This window comes from Lampris incognitus, chromosome 7 (assembly GCF_029633865.1).
Source record: "Lampris incognitus isolate fLamInc1 chromosome 7, fLamInc1.hap2, whole genome shotgun sequence".
NCBI classification, from domain to species: domain Eukaryota; kingdom Metazoa; phylum Chordata; class Actinopteri; order Lampriformes; family Lampridae; genus Lampris; species Lampris incognitus.
In genome coordinates, this window is record NC_079217.1 from 40,050,584 (window position 1) to 40,069,783 (window position 19,200).

The 19,200-nt window shown below is 44.2% G+C and overlaps 1 protein-coding gene across 1 annotated transcript in view; it reads right to left on the reverse strand.

Moving 5' to 3' along the window:
• Positions 1-9,312: 9,312 nt before the first annotated feature.
• The window catches only part of serpini1 (serpin peptidase inhibitor, clade I (neuroserpin), member 1), a 31,779-nt gene continuing 21,891 nt past the window's right edge, over positions 9,313-19,200 (reverse strand). The window contains exons 5-9 of the mRNA XM_056283922.1: positions 15,756-15,960; positions 15,415-15,512; positions 11,012-11,098; positions 10,541-10,630; positions 9,313-10,369 (exon numbers count right to left, since the gene is read on the reverse strand). Coding sequence (XP_056139897.1) covers positions 10,293-10,369; positions 10,541-10,630; positions 11,012-11,098; positions 15,415-15,512; positions 15,756-15,960 — 557 coding nt within the window. The 3' untranslated portion in view covers positions 9,313-10,292. The remainder of the gene's footprint in view (positions 10,370-10,540; positions 10,631-11,011; positions 11,099-15,414; positions 15,513-15,755; positions 15,961-19,200) is intronic.

The following is a 19,200-nucleotide window of genomic DNA, read 5'->3' on the forward strand; positions in this document are numbered from 1 at the left end:
TAAAGTTGACCAAAAGTGCAGACAAAGATATTATTTTACAAAACGTGAACATAATAAAACGCCTGATAAGAACATTACTTTCCCCATCGGTTGATTAAACGACTTTCCTGCTTGCCACCTTTTTTCTTTTCTCGCCCTTTAGAGACATCAAGCCAACCTGAGGATCATAGAAACTCCTGACTTTTGCAGTCGTGTTTACCTCTTTGGTGGGTCGATCATAGTATGTATGCAGCTTGTAGTTATTTTTCTGACCTGAGTCAAAGTATTCACAATACATTGTGGGTAGTTTTAGCGCCCACCTTGGCAGACGTATTGAACTCAGGTTTGTGAGGGAGTTGTCAACCAGTTGTAGATTCTCCACTCGGATCAGCCGTCGAAGGATCTTTAAAAAGTTTTCCTGCTGGAAAGGACTTCCCAAGTCCTGGTAGGACAGATTCAACTCCTGAGAACAGAGGAAGAATGAGGCTGACAGTCGAGACATCTCTCTCTCTCTCTCTTCTAGCCCACCTCTCTCTCTCTGTATTGGACAGACATTTCCCCCAGCTTCATGACAGCAATTGCAATACATCACTTTAGGCTGCTGTCATGCTCCACAACACACACTTTGCTCACCAAACAGTTTTCCCAGTTTTCTTGCAGCCTTTGCTCCCATCTCTGCTCTTCCTCATCTAGCCCCCTCCTCCTCCTCCTGCCTCTCTCTAACTGGATACCAGGCCCCTCTCTTAGAAACAGTTCCTCTTCTGATGGCCCTGTTTGATGACATCATCAAAAATTGACATCATGGTAACCTTGACATCGGTGAAAAGAATGCTGTTATGCTTGCCTCCGCAAGGATTGTGGCAGCATTCGAAGAGGAAAAAAAATCTTCTTCTAATTCTTTGCTATTTTATCTCTTGTTGTTTTGCACTAAGCAAGATAGTGTGTAATTGTACAAATCCAATCATAACTTTTTTTACTCTTAATTTCACTGCAGACCGCTTGCAGTCAGTTACTAATTACTGTCCAGTTATAGCTAATACACACCTCATCTCATCCATTCCACTTTTGTACCGAAGAACACTACAACCGATTTATGCCAGTTTTCTTTGTTTTTCAAAAGTTCTTAAAAATATAAATGAAAGAAATAAAAAAAAAATTTCTCAAACATCAGTTTGCCAAATTCCCTGGTGGTTTTCAGCACGTGTTAGATGAGCTGTGAAAAATTTGCAGCAAAAAGTAAGCACCCACAGTATTTTCACTGCAGATGCTGAGTATCAAAGTGGGAAAGTCACAGTGGTGGTTCCTGTACTTGACCTTTTCTGACCCGAGGGCAGGTCAGCTGGTCTCCCCTGACATCGTTTTGCTCCAAGTGATGCCACTGCACGAACCGACACCGGCTAGATGGTAACTGGTGGGCGAGATACAGAAAGAAAGATGAGAATGTGATGAAAAATGGTAGTGAAAATGGAAATTAAACACTAGAATAATAGATGTACTTTAGGGTCAAACTAGTTTAATTATTGATTTGGTGCAATACAAACTCGATTAATATGACACATAGTTTGACCAGAGCTGGAATTATCAGGACCATAGTTAAAACCAGTTAAACTGTAATATTTGTATCGCAATTGAAATTAAAATGGTTAACTCATAGCAACATTCCTGCTGAGAGGTTCCCTCAAAATGGCCACTGAATGACATGCATTCAAGTACGAATCACTTGTGTTAAAAACAGGGTTATTTAACTGAGACCACACACACACTCTCATTCTCTCTCTCTCTCTCTCTCTCTCTCTCTCTCTCTCTCTCTCTCTCTCTCTCTCTCTCTCTCTCTCTCTCTCTCTCTCTCTCTCTCTCTCTCTCATTTTTATATAATATATATTATATCTCTAATTCAGCTCTCTCACTGACATTACATAAAAGCTATTTTTAACAGGTATCAAATCCCTCCCTGCACGCTTGGCATATAAGATACCAAGGCTACTAAGAAGAAGTGATTAATGCTACACTAATTTCCCTCCATATCAAATCTAATCCACTCCTGATGGGAAGTACCAAATTACTAAGGACACACTTTTATGATCATAGACTAATGAGACATGGATTGAACAAAATGATAGGAAGTGAAACTAATAGTTGTTTTTCATATTCTAACTCTGTCCAAACCCACCAGAATTTAGATTGTAAAAGACAAGGGGATAAAATTCTTCCGTCGGACACTACTTCTTGACAGAAAAATAGTAAAATATCTGCCTCCCCTCCCCTGCTGTCTGATAATCCCTCTGATCTTGTCAGTTATTATAATGACTCCCTCTCTTCCTGTCTTGCTCAGCTTCTCCCCATTAAAACCAAAAATGGTCTCATCCACACGCCCAGTTCCCTGGTATACTCCTGAACGCCATCAAATGAAATTCTGTAAGTGCCGGCTCGAAAGACTTTGCAAGAAAACTGGTTTAGCAGGGCCTCTCCAAGCCTACTTGAATTATACATTCAACAATACAAAGACGTTCTCATCACAGCCCGGTCCAGCTACTACTCACTCCTTATACACTGGCTCCACCAACCCCAAGGCTCTCTTTTCCACAATAAGCAAACTTATCAAACCCAGTGACAATACCTCCATTTCCTTCACAGTTAACAAGTGAAACTCTTCCCTTCCATTTCTCCCCAACTAAAATTGACACCATCTACAGCAGCCTGACCAGCTCTGCTGTCCTCTCCACCCCCACCCAGCCCTTTACCATTCATCAATCCATCCATTATCCAGAGCGCTTAACCTGCTCAGGGTCGCAGGAATGCTGGAGCCTATCCCAGCAGTCACTGAGCAGCAGGCGGGGAGACACCCTGGACAGGCCGCCAGTCCAACACAGGGCCCACGCACGCACACACATTCACACCTAGGAACAATTTAGTACAGCTGATTCACCTGACCTACATGTCTTTGGACTGTGGGAGGAAACCAGAGCACATGGAGGAACCCCACACAGACATTGAAAGAACATGCAAATTCCACACAGAGGACGACTTGGGACAACCCCCCCAAGGTTGGACTACCCCGAGGCTCAAACCCAGGACCTTCTTGCTGTGAGGCGACTCCGCTAAACATTGCGCCATGTGCCACCCCCAAGTGTTATCTTTTACAAGCAAATTCTATCCGAAGGACAGAACTGATAAAGTGCTCATGACTTATGAGCATATTTTGAATACTGCAGGGAAATAAGTAGGCTACTTTAATGAAACTGGTGATCAGCTAACAGCATTCCATTGCTGTACAGTTTATGAAGGGCTAGTGTCACCAATGCCGTTTTCCTAGATATAGCAAAAAATGCTATGTCTATTCATTACACCAGTTGTAAAATCAGTTTGATCATTAACAAATGTTTTTTTCTTTTTCTGGAAAACACAAAATGTTAAACCCATAGAAAATTAACTGCAAGTGCAAGGTTAGACTGAAAGTTCTCCCCTGTGTCCCCAATGGAGCTGTCCAGCACAACGGTAGCAAAGAGAAGCTCCACTTGTGTTCTGGATCTCATCCCGCCCAATCTTGTTAAGGATTGTCTCCCAGCTATTTCCTCACCCATCACAGAAATCATTAACTCCTCCTTCAGCTCTGGTTCAGTCCCCCATATAATTAAACTGGTTGTTGTCCTCAAAAAACCTGGACTCAACCCTGATACTATGAGCAATTTCCTGCCCATCTCCAATCTCCACTTTCTGTCAAAAATACTGAAATGTGTTGTTTCTTCCCAACTCAAAGCTCACCTCATTTTCAACGACCTGTTTGAACCATGTCTATCTGGTTTCTGCTCACAGCACAGCACAGGAACAGACCTCCTTAAAGTCACTAATGACCTCATCCTTTCTGCAGTCTCTGGCCACCTCAGCATTCTCATCCACCTCAACCTCACTGCAGCTTTCAGCACCATCAACCACACCGTTTTTGTCTCCCGTCTGAATCCTCCCTCAACATCACCAGTACTGCCCTCTCCTGGCTAAAGTTATATCTTCCAAACAGTTCGCTGGCATCAACAATTGCGCCTCCTTCACCGGTCCTCTGTCCCAAGGCGTCCCCCTGGGTTCGGTGCCTGGTCCTCCTCTGTTCATCCTTTTCATGATCCCCCTTGGTAACATCATATGTCGGCATGGTCTCCACTTCCACTGGTATGCGGTTGACACCCAGCTGTACATCTCCACTAAATCCATCACCACTATAACTTACTGGATCTTGACCAACTGCCTCATTGGTCCCAAATCCCTTACCAAAACCATTCACATAACCATCGATAACTCCACTCTGTCCCCCTCCCCACACATTTGCAAACCCACAATCCTTTTCAACAGCGACCTCTCCTCTGAATACCACAACAATCAAATCACCAGAACTGCCTTTTTCCACCTGAAAAAATTATAGCTCATCTCCACCCATCACTCTCCTTCTTAGCTGCTGAAACCTTGATCCACGTCCTCATCACATTCAGAATTGACTACTGCAACAGCATTTTCTCATCCAAAGTCCAAAACAAACTTCACTACATCCAGAATGCTACTGCTTGCCTGCTCATCCACTCGCACTCCCATGACCACATCACCCCTGTCCTCCGGAACGTCCACTGGCTCCCTGTCCCACAACGGATCCAATTCAAAGTCCTTCCCCTCACTCATAAAGCCCTTCATAACTAGGCCCCCTCCTATGTCACTGTCCTGCTCCACTATCATATTCCTTCCCGCAGCCTTTGCTCTTCTGACCTCAACCTCCTGTCTCCATCACACAGGACCATGCACCGGACCTAGGGCGACAGAGCCTTCTCCATAGCTTCCCCCTCCCTCTGGAATGCCCTCTTGGGGAAGGGAAGTTTTCAAGTCTCTCTGGAATAAAGTGAGCAAGTCTACAGCCCTAAACGAGACCACATTTGAAACGTTAACGTGGCCTTAAAAATGTCGAAAGAGTTAAGTGACAATCTTAAGATAATGCCAGGATTCAATGGATCACATAGTGTACATCTCACTTGATCTCATGTAGGCCCATTAGCTTGATGCTTTCAAACAGAAAATCAACGTCTATAGTGCTGTGTTTTTTGTTTTTCTTGCTCTTTTGTATCTGTTTAAGTCGGAGAGTACTGCTGGCATGGTGTGTGGCTGCCACGTCGCCCTCTCGTAGCCCCCCTTCCCATCTACCCCTGTATGTCCATCTGTTGTCTTGTTTCACCGCCGTTTATTGTAAAGCGTCTTGAGTGTTAGAAAAGTGCTATATAAGTTTGATTTATTATTATTATTATTAAACAACTTACAGCACCATGCAGACACATATCTATAACCAGCTCCAGTAGAAATGAAACCACTAACCCCTTAGCACCTAGCCTATGTACACACCCCAAACAACCCACGACCCATTAGAACAGAGGGATGAAAAGTGGTGGTGATCTCTTCTTGCAAAAAGACCTTTGGTGCAGAAATGAAGTTCAGACTGGAGAAGTAGGGATAGGAAAAGGAGATAGAAAAGATAGAGGACAATTGAGAAAGGGGGAAGGAAGAGGTGGAGAGTATCCTGTGCAGGGGGTGGGGCTGTAGAGGTGAGAGGGAACATAACGGGGGGGGGATTGGATGGGAAAAGGTGTATTGAGTAGAGAGGTAAGAGGATGAAGAGGAGAGGAGCAACGTGAGGGTGGAAGGGGCAAAGTGAAGAGAGAGGTGAAGAGAGGGTAAGGGGAGGTTCCCTGTGGGGGAGATGGGGAGGTATCTTATGTAAGAACAATAAGGATAGGTGGTTGAATGTGTGTGTGTGTGTGTGTGTGTGTGTGTGTGTGTGTGTGTGTGTGTGTGTGTGTTGGTGGGGGGGGGGGCACTCACAGGTGTAGTTACGATTCCAGATTCAGGACTCCGGTCCACAGAGAGTGGTGTGTGTGTGATGCTGAGGTCAGAGAAGTCGGAGGAGTGGGATTTGGGAAAACTTCCACTGCTAGTATTCACACCTGAAGAACTGAGAGAGGGGAAGAAAAGAAAGAAAGAAAGGTACAGATGGAGGAAGAAAGAGGAGATTGGGTAGAAAAGAGGATGTAAGAAGATAGGCTGGTACAAAGTTGAATTTCTCTCACAAACACAACGCATATCTAGATATTCTCTAGAAATTGGTAACCTTCAACTTAAACCACATTATCCTCTTTCCTGTCGTTTTTTTTTGTTTTGTTTCATGGAACCACTAATAATGCATCTCGTCTTTGAAGGGAGCCGGCTTGTAAGGGAACCCATGGTACACATTTGCAGTGTGTGTGTGCTGAAACCCTGTCGGGGAGCTGAGTGGTTTGGGTTACAGTGAACTGGACCTACCATAGCAGATCAGAGGACACCTGAGCAGGTGCTGTTAGCTCATAATAGCCACCTGTATACAAGAGATTGTTGGATGCTGTTGCTTCTATTATTCATAGAGCACGAGGTTGATCTGCAATATTTGCACACTGTGCAAAAACATATGAGGCTGGGTTTACTATTTTCTTCCGTGAATATTTGGGATAATTCGTTTGACAGTTAGGTTGAGGATCCTCAACCTAACTGTCCTTTTAACGAGGCAAATTCAAACTTTGGCTCAAATAAAGCTGAAGTATATGTAAAATGAATGTAAATCATCTTTTTTTTTCTTTTTGACGAGTAAAGATGGCCGATAGCAAACTAGGCTTTTAAAAGGCCCAACAAAGCATGCATTTAGGAGACATCTTTGGCTTACCTTTCTGACATGTCCCAACGATCTGGTGAAGTCCCTTGGCTTTTAACACATTCTGAATGGCTCGGTTTGGCCTCACAGCCAGACAGTTACCCATGGAGGGCAGCGGCTCAGTTAATACGCACCGTGAGATAGTGCTGCTGTCCCGTTAACTTGCTTTGGGAGACTGACACCACTCTGTGTGTGTGTGTGTGTGTGTGTGTGTGTGTGTGTGTGTGTGTGTGTGTGTGTGTGTGTGTGTGTGTGTGTGTGTGTGTGTGTGTGTGTGTGAGAGAGAGACGTTCCTGGAACAGCAGGTGGAACGACAGTAGCGGGTTACAGGGGCCAAGGGCTGCTTGTTGCCTGGCAACACAGTGTTCAGGTGTGTCTCCGAGATGCTGAGATATGACGCTGGGAGCAGCAGCGAAGGTGATTTTGATATCCCTCCCATGGAGCAATAAAGATATCGGGCATAGCTATCGCATTGGCCAGTGAAAATAATTATATACAAATTAACTGCTTAACCTCCATCAGTTTCGGTGTTTCTAGTGTGTTGGGGGCCAGTGGGCAGAGTTTCCCAGCATGCCCTGTGACAGTATGTTTATGGACATAGATTAAGCTGACTGAGTGCCAGATGACCATAAATGTTACCCGTTACACGGTGGTTCGTGTTACTGATACGCACAAGGTTTCAAGAAGTATCGTCGCGGTGATGAGGGAATTATTTTACACCGTGAGTGAGGTTACGTGCACATAACACACCATCAACCCTACGCATCTAATGATGTGTGTTTTTCTGTTGATAAAAAGGGCACGTTCTTGGGGTCGTGCAGTGTATGGAGCACAGGATCTGCCACAAAGAGGAAGATTAACGCTCTGCCTGAGTTTTTGCCCCCGCAAATCCCTGGAGAGAGACAGATGCATAAATAAATATGCACTGGTTAGATTTGGTCTTAAGCCTTTTGAAAGCTTCATTTCCTATTGGCTGTCTTCACACACACACACACACACACACACACACACACACACACACACACACACACACACACACACGTGTGTGTTTGTATGTGTGAAGTGAAAGTGCACGATAATGCAATTGTTTAACATTTAGACAGATTTAGCCTTACCTTGGGACTGAGGAACATTACTATACAATAGCTTTGGATAGTTCCATACGTTCACAGTCTAGTTTCTAGTAAATATTTTGATAAAAGATAATATTAACATATGTATAGCCTGCAAGTCACCTCTGTAAGGCTGTGAATGTTTACCAGTGAAAATGAATTGAATTAATAGTCAACTTTGGAGCATACAAGTGAATACATCTCCTGTAAAGTGATGGCTATTAGAAAAAAAACATGCGGGTCTCATCTGTCCGCAACTAGTCTGTCCTATCTTACAGATATGAATTGTGTCCTTCGGTGTGTGTGTCTATATATGTGTGTAGTTTTGTGTGCAGAGAGCATGCGTTGCAGGTCTGTAACCACTCCAACGTGCTTTGGCAATACATTCTCTCCAGGCAAGCTGAGTTTTGGATGGACCGCCGAGTGCTGCAATGCCTCTCTCCCTTATTAATGAAGCGCTGAATACATGCTGGACTTTCTGTCCCGTTTGTTCCACGCCCCGTGTCATTATATATATTTTACCATAGCTTAATTTAAACACTTCCCTCATCTAAAAACAACACAAACAACACCAAATCTAGCAGCATGTGGCTCCTATAGCTTTCTGATCATCACTCAGCTATATTGCGAAAGCCGCTGGTGGTTCATATTGGCTGAACATGTCCTTGAGAACATGCTGCCAGTGGGCAAATAAATACTAGCGAGTGGATTAAGAAATGACACAGCATGTGTAACTGGAACACATTCATGTTTTTATTGAGTAAAAGACTGGATACAGCTGGTGTTACTGTTGCTCTCTGTATATACATCTGAAATGGTGCAGCGGTTTCCAGTGCAACTGCATGGGCCGCATCATCTCCATGGCAACCCGCCTTAGTCACGCAGTCCCCTCCGCTCACCTGCGAGATGCTCGGCCGGGGCCAAATCAACAACTCCCATGTGATAAGGCATATTAGATCATCAGCACTTTAGCCGTTTGTCTAGTGTAAAACAAAAAAATGACTGAAATACTGACTGGAACATATATATATATATATATATATATATATATATATATATATATATATATATTCACACACACACAGAGACGTGTCGTATTTTACGGACTACAAGTCGTTGTTTTTTTACTCGTCTGGCTTGTCCGGCGACATATATTCCAAAGCAACTTATACAATGTAATTTTGTCAGACGAATACACTGCCTTTCAACTAAGGTGACTAGATGGCACTGTGACTGAATGTGTGGGAATCTTGTGACGCAAGTGACAATACTGTACCACCATATAAATGACATACACCAAAGCAGCATATATGTTTTTTTCCTCACAACACATTTTTTACTGAGTGCGACTCTGTTGTGACTTGTAGTACGTGGGAATACGGTGTATGTATGTGTGTGTGTGCGTGTGTGTGTGTGTGTGTGTGTATGTATGTATGTATGTATGTATGTATGTATGTATGTATGTATGTATGTATGTATGTATGTATGTATGTATGTATGTATGTATGTATGTATGTATATATATATATATATCCCTCCCCCGTTTTCGGGTGATGTGTGTCTTCCTACAGAGGCCTGGGAGTTTGAGGGTTCTGCGCAGTATCTTAGCTGTTCCTAGGACCACACTGTTCTGGACAGAGACCTCATCTGTTTTTCCTGGAATCTGCTGGAGCCACTCTCCCAGGTTGGGGGTCACAGCCCCTAGTGCTCCTAGTATCACTGGGACTACTCTGGATTTCACCTTCCACATCCGGTCTAGTTCTTCCTTCAGCCCTTGGTGTATACACACACATATTTTATACATACATACATACATACATACACACACACACACACACACACACACATATATATGATTCATTGTATAATGGCAAAGTGTCTTGCACATATTTGTCTGCAATAAATATTAAGTATATGTAGTGTGTGCATGTATAAAGATATGTGTATATATATATATATATATATATATATATATATATATATATGTTCTGTATATACAACACAATGTCAGAAGAAAATATAGGATGATTAAAAGTGTGGAACACACATTGTATACACACACACACACACACACGAAGTAAGAGAGTAAATATGTGTGAAGAAAAGAGAAAAACGGAGCGTGCACAGCCCACGTGAGGCTGTGTGTGTTAAACTGCTGACTTTTGAGGGCCTGTGGATCACGCATTTTGCATGTTCTTTCTCCTCCTGCAGCATAATGCATGTCTCATACAGTACAAACCATCCTTTGCGCTTGGGAATATTTACATCTTTTCTATCTCTGCATGTTTGTACCTAAGTGTTTAAAGCTTCCAGTATCAAAAGACAGTCACGTTATTTGACATGTATTTCAATATATAATATACTGTATAACATTCGGTTCATATAATCTCATTAAGAGTATAAAAACACGGTTGAAGATGATGACAAGAGGATAGGTAGCGTTTATGACGTCAGGATCTGATTGGCTGGGATACCATGTGACCTCAACTCGGCGATTACATGGAGTCAAAGTCATGGTCGTTAGGTTCAATAACTTCAGGAGTCATGACGCGGCCCATGAAGAGGATAGATCCTGTCGAGAAGAGAGGAAGGGTGAGGAGAGGTGAGCTGACAGGCATAGACAAACATTCAATGTTGCCAGCAGTCAAGTATTCCTATACATGTGGCACATGCATATACACACACACACACACACACACACACACACACACACACACACACACACACACACACACACACACACCTGTCTTCCGGTTTCTGATGACAAAGAAGAACGGGTGATCAGCCATGACCTGTGGGTACAACACCAGAGTCCTGGTAAGAGCTATCATCCCTGAGAGAGAGAGAGAGATGGGGGGGGGGGGAGTGCAACAAGAAAGGAAAGAAACATCTCTTAGGAACAGCGCTCCAACAAAAACTGTCATCCATTAACACACAAGGGTGGTGTTCAGCGAAATATGTGGAAATACAGCAATGCTGGGTAGGGATAGAAATCAGGTCAAGTCAATTTTATTTGAACAGCCCAATATCACAAATGACAAATTTGCCTCAAGGCGGGGGAAATAAATAAAATAAATATAAAATAAATAAATAAATAAAAATAAAGAGGAAAAATAGAAAAACTTACGAAAAAGATAGCTTAAAATAAGTTTAATACAAAACATTAATAAAAATAATCATCATTATCATCATCATTGCCATAACAGGAGTCTACCTGATCCGACAGCTCCCTCTGCCCCTTCCTCAGTCACCTCCAGGTAGGCCTTCTGCACTGCCTTCCCCACAAACAGGTCCTTACCATCTGACACACACACACACACACACACAAAAATCAGCACCTCACCACTCAACATAGAGCTGGTTATCTGTTGGGAACAGCTGTTGTTTGAGATGGGAGCGTAGTGTGATGTGCAATAAAACTGAGCTTGAACATGCCCAATTCAACAGTCTAAACTGTTCTGTCTACGAAGGTCACCTGCACACCAGCAGTGCAGTTGCAAGTACATGCGGGTGTACAGAATATAGGGTGAGAAAAATCACACGAGCAGACGTTATCCACCAAGTCAGCGTGGAAAAAAGACTCTAACTTGGCTCTTAATATACAAACCCAATGTTTCAGAAGGTTTAATCATCTGTGTTTCTGAATCATTAAACACTGCTCAGGTAATATTGCTTTTACAAAATGGTCTGAAACCCAATTATCTTAAATTGATTTGAGACTCGTATTTAAAAAGCAGCATGTAAAGAGGGTGTGTGCGTGTGATAGGATGAGGGAGTGAGTCATAGGAACAGCTAAGCAGAAAGAAGACAACCTGTTTCCTAACTTGACCCAATGGAAAATCAACAGTTTCACTTAACTGCAGTCTATTTCTGCCTACATAAAGTGACCAGTGTTGGTTTACATTTCACATTTAACATGATGGTCCTTGACCTTGAAATCCTTGCTTTCTCACTGATGCAGCATTGTTTATCCATGAATACAATAACTATTAATTGACATGAATATAGTGACTTTGTTTAGGGATCAGTTTGTTGGATAAAAGTTGGGACAGTCATGGAACGTCGATGCTGAGATTGGCGCCACTCCGCAGTGACCGCTTAATGTGATTTTGCTTATTTGCATTGCATTTCATCAGCCAATAGCTTTGTGTGTGGTGTGTTTGAGAAAGGGACTTGTAATAGGAACACATCATTCTCCAACGGGCACATGTTTCTAAGCAAAGTGATAACGCTCATGTGCAGACACTTTTTCTTGCTCTGTTTATCTGTTTCTCTCCGACATTTTGTCTTCACATCTCACCTGAAATATTTTTCACTGCACAATGCGACAACTCTGACCTGTCCACTGTAGTGTTGATGCCATAAATCATCTTGAAGAAGGATTTTAACTGAGCAGACGCTGATCTCGTTGACTGAAATTATGGATTACCAAGCATATTAAAGAGCCTCTTGCCTTTAAAATCACCACTCTCCCCATTTCAATTATGTTTTCCCTCCTGTCGTCATCATCATTATAATTGGCGGTCACAAGGGGTTGAGTATGACCATCCTCCCTCTGGGTCTTCAGGTGGGCGTAGAGGCCAATCCTGGAGCTGCATAATGGGAGGATGCCTGTGTGTGACAGCTTTTTATGTGGAGTGGCTGATGCGCCCGCAGCCACCACACGGTCCTTGGTAGGGGATGGCTGGAGTCCAATGGCATGGAGAACCAAGATGATTGGGGACCACCTTCTGTTGCAGCCTTCATCTACTTCACTGCCATTGTGACCTGGAGACATCTTCCACCAGTTCCAGGTATTTGTTGGATTGCGCTTTGTCTGGAACCTCTCCCTTGACCTATCCACCTTGGGTGACCCTACCAGGAGCCAAGCTCCAGACGGCATAGCTCTTGGGATCATTGGTACACGCAAGCTTCTCCACCATGGCAAGGTGGTGACCGAGGGGAAGTCCCTCCTATATAGCGATGCCATTAGAAAACATGACGGGCTAAATTAGTCCTGGTTGAGTTGCAGAACATCAAACGGTTTTGTATCCCAGCAAATAAAACTAAATATGCAAACGGCACATGTGATGAGTAGTTGAAAGGGAGAAAGCAATAGCCTTCATTTGAGAGCAAGTCATATCGGGACTGCTTGAAAAGAAGAAGAAAGACCAGAGACTCCTTTGAGATTAAATATCTGGAATAAAGATTTAGGAAAGGCCCTGAATGATAGACCATCAAAAACTAATTTCTGGTAATAAGATGCTAACCAGTCTGCACTAGATAACATCCAGCAACTGTGATATCTGTTAGGAGAGGGGGTCTTGCTTTACTCAATGTTGTGTTCTAATATTTAGTGCATCTTGCAAAAATCACATCACTTTTGCATGACTTTTTGGATATTGCTAATGGCATATACTGCTGCTGCTTTATCTCTTGCTCTATGTTACATCCATCAAACATACATTCTGAGTTGACCCCTTCTCAATATTAAAAGAAACCCAACAGTTTAATATAAACTACCATCCACATGCGGCAAGACATAAGGCTTATCATAGGAGCAAGATCTCTTTTTCTTAATTTACACCAATAATTAGGAATACAGACTTTCCTCCAGCTGTAGATTCTGTCAGTTTTGATCATCTGTTTCATAGAAGGGTAGTGGTTATTTATTTAAAGTGTGCTCATGTATTTTAAACAAACTACACTTTGCTTTAATTTTGAAGCTGAATTCCACATCCCATGAAATCAATTTTTCACTACCTGCAGGTTACGAATTCTGTCAGGTCTAAATCTCCCTTAGGAGCAACACAGAGGAGTTTCTTGAAACACATAAGCTTTCTGCCTTTTTGTTTCTTTGAAATTTTTATACCTTCTTAAAAGAGGACAATATTGTTGAAAAACCAAGTGTGGGGCACAGGCGGGAGAACCGTGACAGGAGAAGGTGAACAGGGGTAAAGAGCTCTGAATACACCTATGTATTAAGTATTCTATCGATCAATCTATCCATCTGTCTGTCTGTTAATTGTAACTTTAAAAGTTAAAGTTGAGCGTCTGGGTAGCATAGCAGTCTATTCTGTTGCCTACCAACACGGGGATCGGCGGTTCGAATCCCCGTGTTATCTCCAGCTTGGTCGGGCGTCCCTACAGACACAATTGGCCGTGTCTGCGGGTGGGAAGCCGGATGTGGGTATGTGTCCTGGTCGCTGCACTAGCGCCTCCTCTGGTTGGTCGGGGTGCCTGTTCAGGGGGGAGGGGGAACTCGGGGGAATAGCGTGATCCTCCCATGCATTACGTCCCCCTGGCGAAACACCTCACTGTCAGGTGAAAAGAAGCGGCTGGCGACTCCACATGTTTCGGAGGAGGCGTGTGGTAGTCTGCAGTCCTCCTCGGATCGGCAGAGAGGGTGGAGCAGTGACCAGGATGGCTCGGAAGAGTGGGGTAATTGGTCGGGTACAATTGGAGAGAAAAAGGGGGAAAAAGAAAAAAAGTTAAAGTTAACTGCGCCAAGTGTGTTCATGTATTTAGTTCTAGTTGTACGTGTACTTTTACTGGTTTGCAATATTACTGATCAACAAGAAAAGACTTTGTATAGGAGGGCACGTCTGTACATGAATTTTACCTGAGGTGTTTTTGGAGTGTTTGTTCATGTGCGTGTGGGTGAATGTGGACTGTTTTGTGTGGATCTGTAAGCAATAAAGCACATACACCGACAGACCTGTTCGCTCATTGCCAGTTCCCTTGGTTACCTTGGAAAGTACCAGAGGGTACTTCACTGCAGCCAAGAAGAGGGAAGACTGGATCAGCTTCACATGCCTAATGATGCAAGGTGTTTATTCCTATCTTTCTACATCGTTCCCTCTGTCCGTCTCTTGCTTTTTCTCACTCTCTCGTCCTTTCACTATTTTGTGCACTCCTCCTTTCTTGTGTTGAATGAACGAATGAGTGATGATTTATTTCGAGCACGTAAATAACAGCAGGATAAGAGGTGTGGATAATGGATGGATGGATGGATGGATAACATACAGATAAGCCATTGTCAATAATCTGAAGTGATCAACAAAGCCACACATCAAACTCAGTGAACAGATCTCCATATGCATCAGATTGTTTGTTACATGTTGGAAAAGGAGTAGGAGGAAGTATACACTTAAATGCTTGTTTTCAAGCATTCGTTGCATACAGCCTGTTTGTGTTGACATGTGCGGCATTCAATGAATGTGTGCATTTACAGTACACTTCCATATACAAATTTGTACACACAATAGCGTGCCTATGTGTACACGCTTTTAGTTGTGTATGTAATGGATGTTCCTACTTATGTGTTTGTGCGTGTTTTTGTTTGTTTGTTTGTGTGAGACATGTGGTTTGCCACCTACTACCAGTTGACTGTTCCTAAATAAAGTCAGTTAGAATTTAGGGTCTTATCAGCCATTAGGGTTTTTTTATGTAAAAAATCAATTTACCTCACACAACCCACTGACCAATTAGCTTGTTGCCAAGCAACAGACCTCTGTGGCTGATTCCTTGAATGTCAAACAATGCGTGAGTGCGTGTGTGCATGTGTGCATGTGTGCGTGTGTGTGTGTGTGCGGGCATACACATATTATAGGTGTTTTTACACAGTACTCATCTCACCTGTCATTGCTGAGAGGTCAGCATCTTTGGTGAATATATTTTTTATTCCGAGCTCCTGTAGAGTCTCTCTCAGGTCTATCTTCTGCTCCACCTTGAACCTTAGGGAGATAAATTATTATCCCTTTTATAATTATTCTTAAATTATTAAATGCATCACACCTGTTCATAGATGTTTGCTTTTGTCCCTGAATCTAAGCTAATGTAGGATGGTGGACCCTAGCCTTCTGCCTCTGTACACTTTTTAATCACATTCTTCCAAAAAAGAAGGCAAATGATGTGTATGCAGGTGTGTGTGTGTGCGCGTGTGTGTGTGTATGTGTGTGTGTGTATGTATCTCACACCTTGGTAGGTACACCTCCACCTTCTGCCGTTTAACATTGTTAGCCCACTCCTCGAGGAGAGGTGCTTTGACAATGGGCTCTAGGGCAGCCAGTGGCACCTCCTGCCGAGGCAGTACGATCATCATGGACATGTCCTCTCCTTCATAGGGCATCTCTAATACCTGGTAAACGCCACCAGCCTCCTGGGAGCCGTCACTGAACTCGCCTAAGGCGGGGTGACACACACACACACACACACACACACACACACACAGAGATGAGTGCAAACAAAAGACGTGTACATACACAAGCCAGTCTAATGTAACCAGGTTAAAATTAATGTTTTTATTTTATTTTGTTTGAGTATGAAATATCACCAAATCCTGTCTGTGTGCTGTTATTTGTGTTTACTACATTTTATTTTATGTCATTATTTACTTTTATGTATGTTTTCCAACGACCGTCATATACGTGTACTGTCGCTTTAAGAGAGAGGTCTTGTGGGTACACGGAAGAGGGAACGCGGGAGAGGCCATTTTTGTTTTGTGGGAGGAGTCTCAAGCAGCAATCGAGCCGAGCCACACGTGTTTCTTACCGTGGGACAGTTTTGCTGGTTGAGGAGAACGTAACCTTGAGTATCCCTGTAAGAAGATACTGCAAGCTGTGGGATAAAATACTTGTTTATCCTTTCTTACATCGGAGTCCCGTGGACGGTTTCTACTTCTAACGCACACGAGTGGAGTCCAGGCAGTGGTTGAACTTCGACCCCCACGTCCGTAAGAAACACCGCTCCCGCTGGAGGACTGGACGGTTGTCGAAGGGTTTGAAACCAAAATAAATGGCAAGGTGGGCCAAATAGAGTCCTGTGTGTCCCCGCTCCTTCCTTGATCATGATGATGATGATGAGAGACTGAGGGCCCCCCACAACACCTGGGACCCCACCGAAAATAGAACACAACGCAGAGCTAACGATGAGAGTGACGGGCGTGCAGCAGGCTGACCAGCATAGAACAGCATAGGACTGCCCCCGTTACATTGGTGCCGTGACCCTCCTGGATTCTGAGAGTGACATCAGTTGCTCGCCGCGGGAGGCTGCTGTCGTCATCAAGCCCCAGACGTCCTCAGGTATTTCTATAGACTGTACGCTCATGTTACAGTGGACTGGAGTTGAGCTGTGTGGACACTGGACAGTCATAGCTGTGGTTACCATGGACTGGGCTTGTGAACAGGACATTTGTATATACTGAAGGAAGAAAAACACACGAAAAAAAAGGAAAAAAGGTTAATGTTGATGTGATTGAATAATCTATTGATCTAAACTACTGGATTTGTGCATATGTGATTAATCTATTGGTGAATTTGTTGATTGTGTGTGATTGTTTCAATCTCTTAGTGATTTCTAGATTCAATTATTTAAATGAATTGAGCTTTTCTCCTTTTTATTTTATTTTTTATTTTATCTGAGTGTTAGAGGTAGGAACATGGCAGAGGGTGGTTCATACGTAGGTGGGGGTAACATTGCTGATCAGGATCTTTTGGATCGCCAGTGTGCTATGGAGAGGGGGTACCAGTTAGATGTGGGTGGGGGTTTACGGCTAGGTGTAGGTAGGAGTTTCGGGCAGCTCTTAGAGGGCGGGGAACCAGACACCAGAGCACCAGGACCTAGAGACCCGACCACATTTGGCACTCCTCAGTTCACCTCCACACGCTACGTAGAACGGGCCAGGCCAGGTATCAGCGAAGGGGCTGTGCTGGGTAACAGCGAGCAGCCAGTGGGTGAGTTAGCCATGCTCATTACTCGGTTAGCAGAGAAGATAGGAGAGTCAATCACTGCTAAGCTGCAGGAAACACAAATGCTTAGAAACACACACACAGACAGTGCTAGGTCTGCTGAACAGTGTTCGGAGACAGTGCCTAGTGTTAGAGTAGTAATGCAGACAGACGCTAGGGAGCCTCCTATTTTCAGGGGCGACAGCTCTGATAAGTTTACAGTTCATGAGTGGGAGAGCCTTATGACTTTGTATTTGAGGAAGCGAGCCATTCCAGTTAGTGAGCAGTCACATGAGATTCTAGCTAAGCTTATGGGGAAAGCAAGGGACGTGGTGAGGATAAAGCTGCGCAACACATCTGTCGACCACATAGCGAACCCCCACATTATTTTTGATGTACTGAAGCAACACTTTAGTGACTTCACATACTCGAGCATGCCCCTGGCGGACTTTTACAGTACGCTGCCCAAGCCAGGTGAGGACGCTATGGAGTATTGGATTAGGCTTAATAAAACAGTGGAGGTGGCTGACGAATGCTTGAAGTGGCAGGGCCGTAGTATTGAAGAGCCAAGCCACGAGGTAAGCATGATGTTTATCAAACACTGTCCAGATCAGTCTCTTGCCAATGTTTTTAAGTTCAAGTCCGCAGGGAAATGGTCTGCTAGCGAGATCCAGGAGAGGCTTGATGAGCACATGCTGGAGAGGAAGTCCCGTGTTGCTGCAGGTGGACAACGTGAAGCAGGCCCGGTAGAGCGTAGGTTCCATTCACAGGTTCATGTCCCTGTAGTCGACATGGCTCCCGACTTGAACACGACCGTGCCGGTGGTGCTATCTCCCGTCCCGGCTCATGCGTCATCTCCTATACCATTTTGTGCAAGGTCTCCTACACCGTCTCCCGCACCTGTCTCTGGCGGTGATGATTATATGAGGAGTTTGGTGAGCTTGCTAGACCGTTTGGTCAAAATGCAGACTCAGGTTCCAGTTAGCGCTGCAGTCCGGACACCGACGCAGACTCAACCGCCAGCTAGCGCCGCAGGGCAGGTGTCAGACGCACCGCAGAGGTTGTGCAGGGTTTGTAAGTCTCCGGATCACTCCACATTTTCCCACTGCAGCCGGGAGAACCGATGTATAAACTGTTTGTCTCCTGGTCATTGGAAGAGGGACTGTCCTCACCCTCAGCCGCCCAACCAGCTCCGTTCTCAGCCTGGTGGAAGAGCTGGTCGTCAGTCTCGTCCGTTAAACTACTAAACCCACACCTAGAGAGGGATGGTGTGGGTAATGTAGATGTATCCCTCACTGATGTCTCCGACCTGGCTCACTTGTATGAAGACAAGTGTGCCAAAGCACCTCAGGGTTCGCGTATGGTCATTCAGGCGACACAGAGGATTCAGGCTTTCAGTGACTTGTTCTATGCTCCTGTTCTTGTCAACCAGAGTGTGCAGCTTAATGGCATGTTGGATACTGGCTCTATGTCATGCAGTATCAGTGAAAATGCAGTAGAGAAGCTCCGCTCTGGGGGTGTTTTACCTGAGAAGCAGCAGCCTGAAGAGAACATTGTCTTGATTGGCTGCGGTGGTCTGGAGACTAGGCCTGATGGTTTTTATGACCTCAACATGCAGCTTTATGGTGTTGCCCTTTGTCGCTGTTCGGAAGCGGCCATCGAGACGTGAGAGGCATGGTGCTGACCAGAAGGTCCT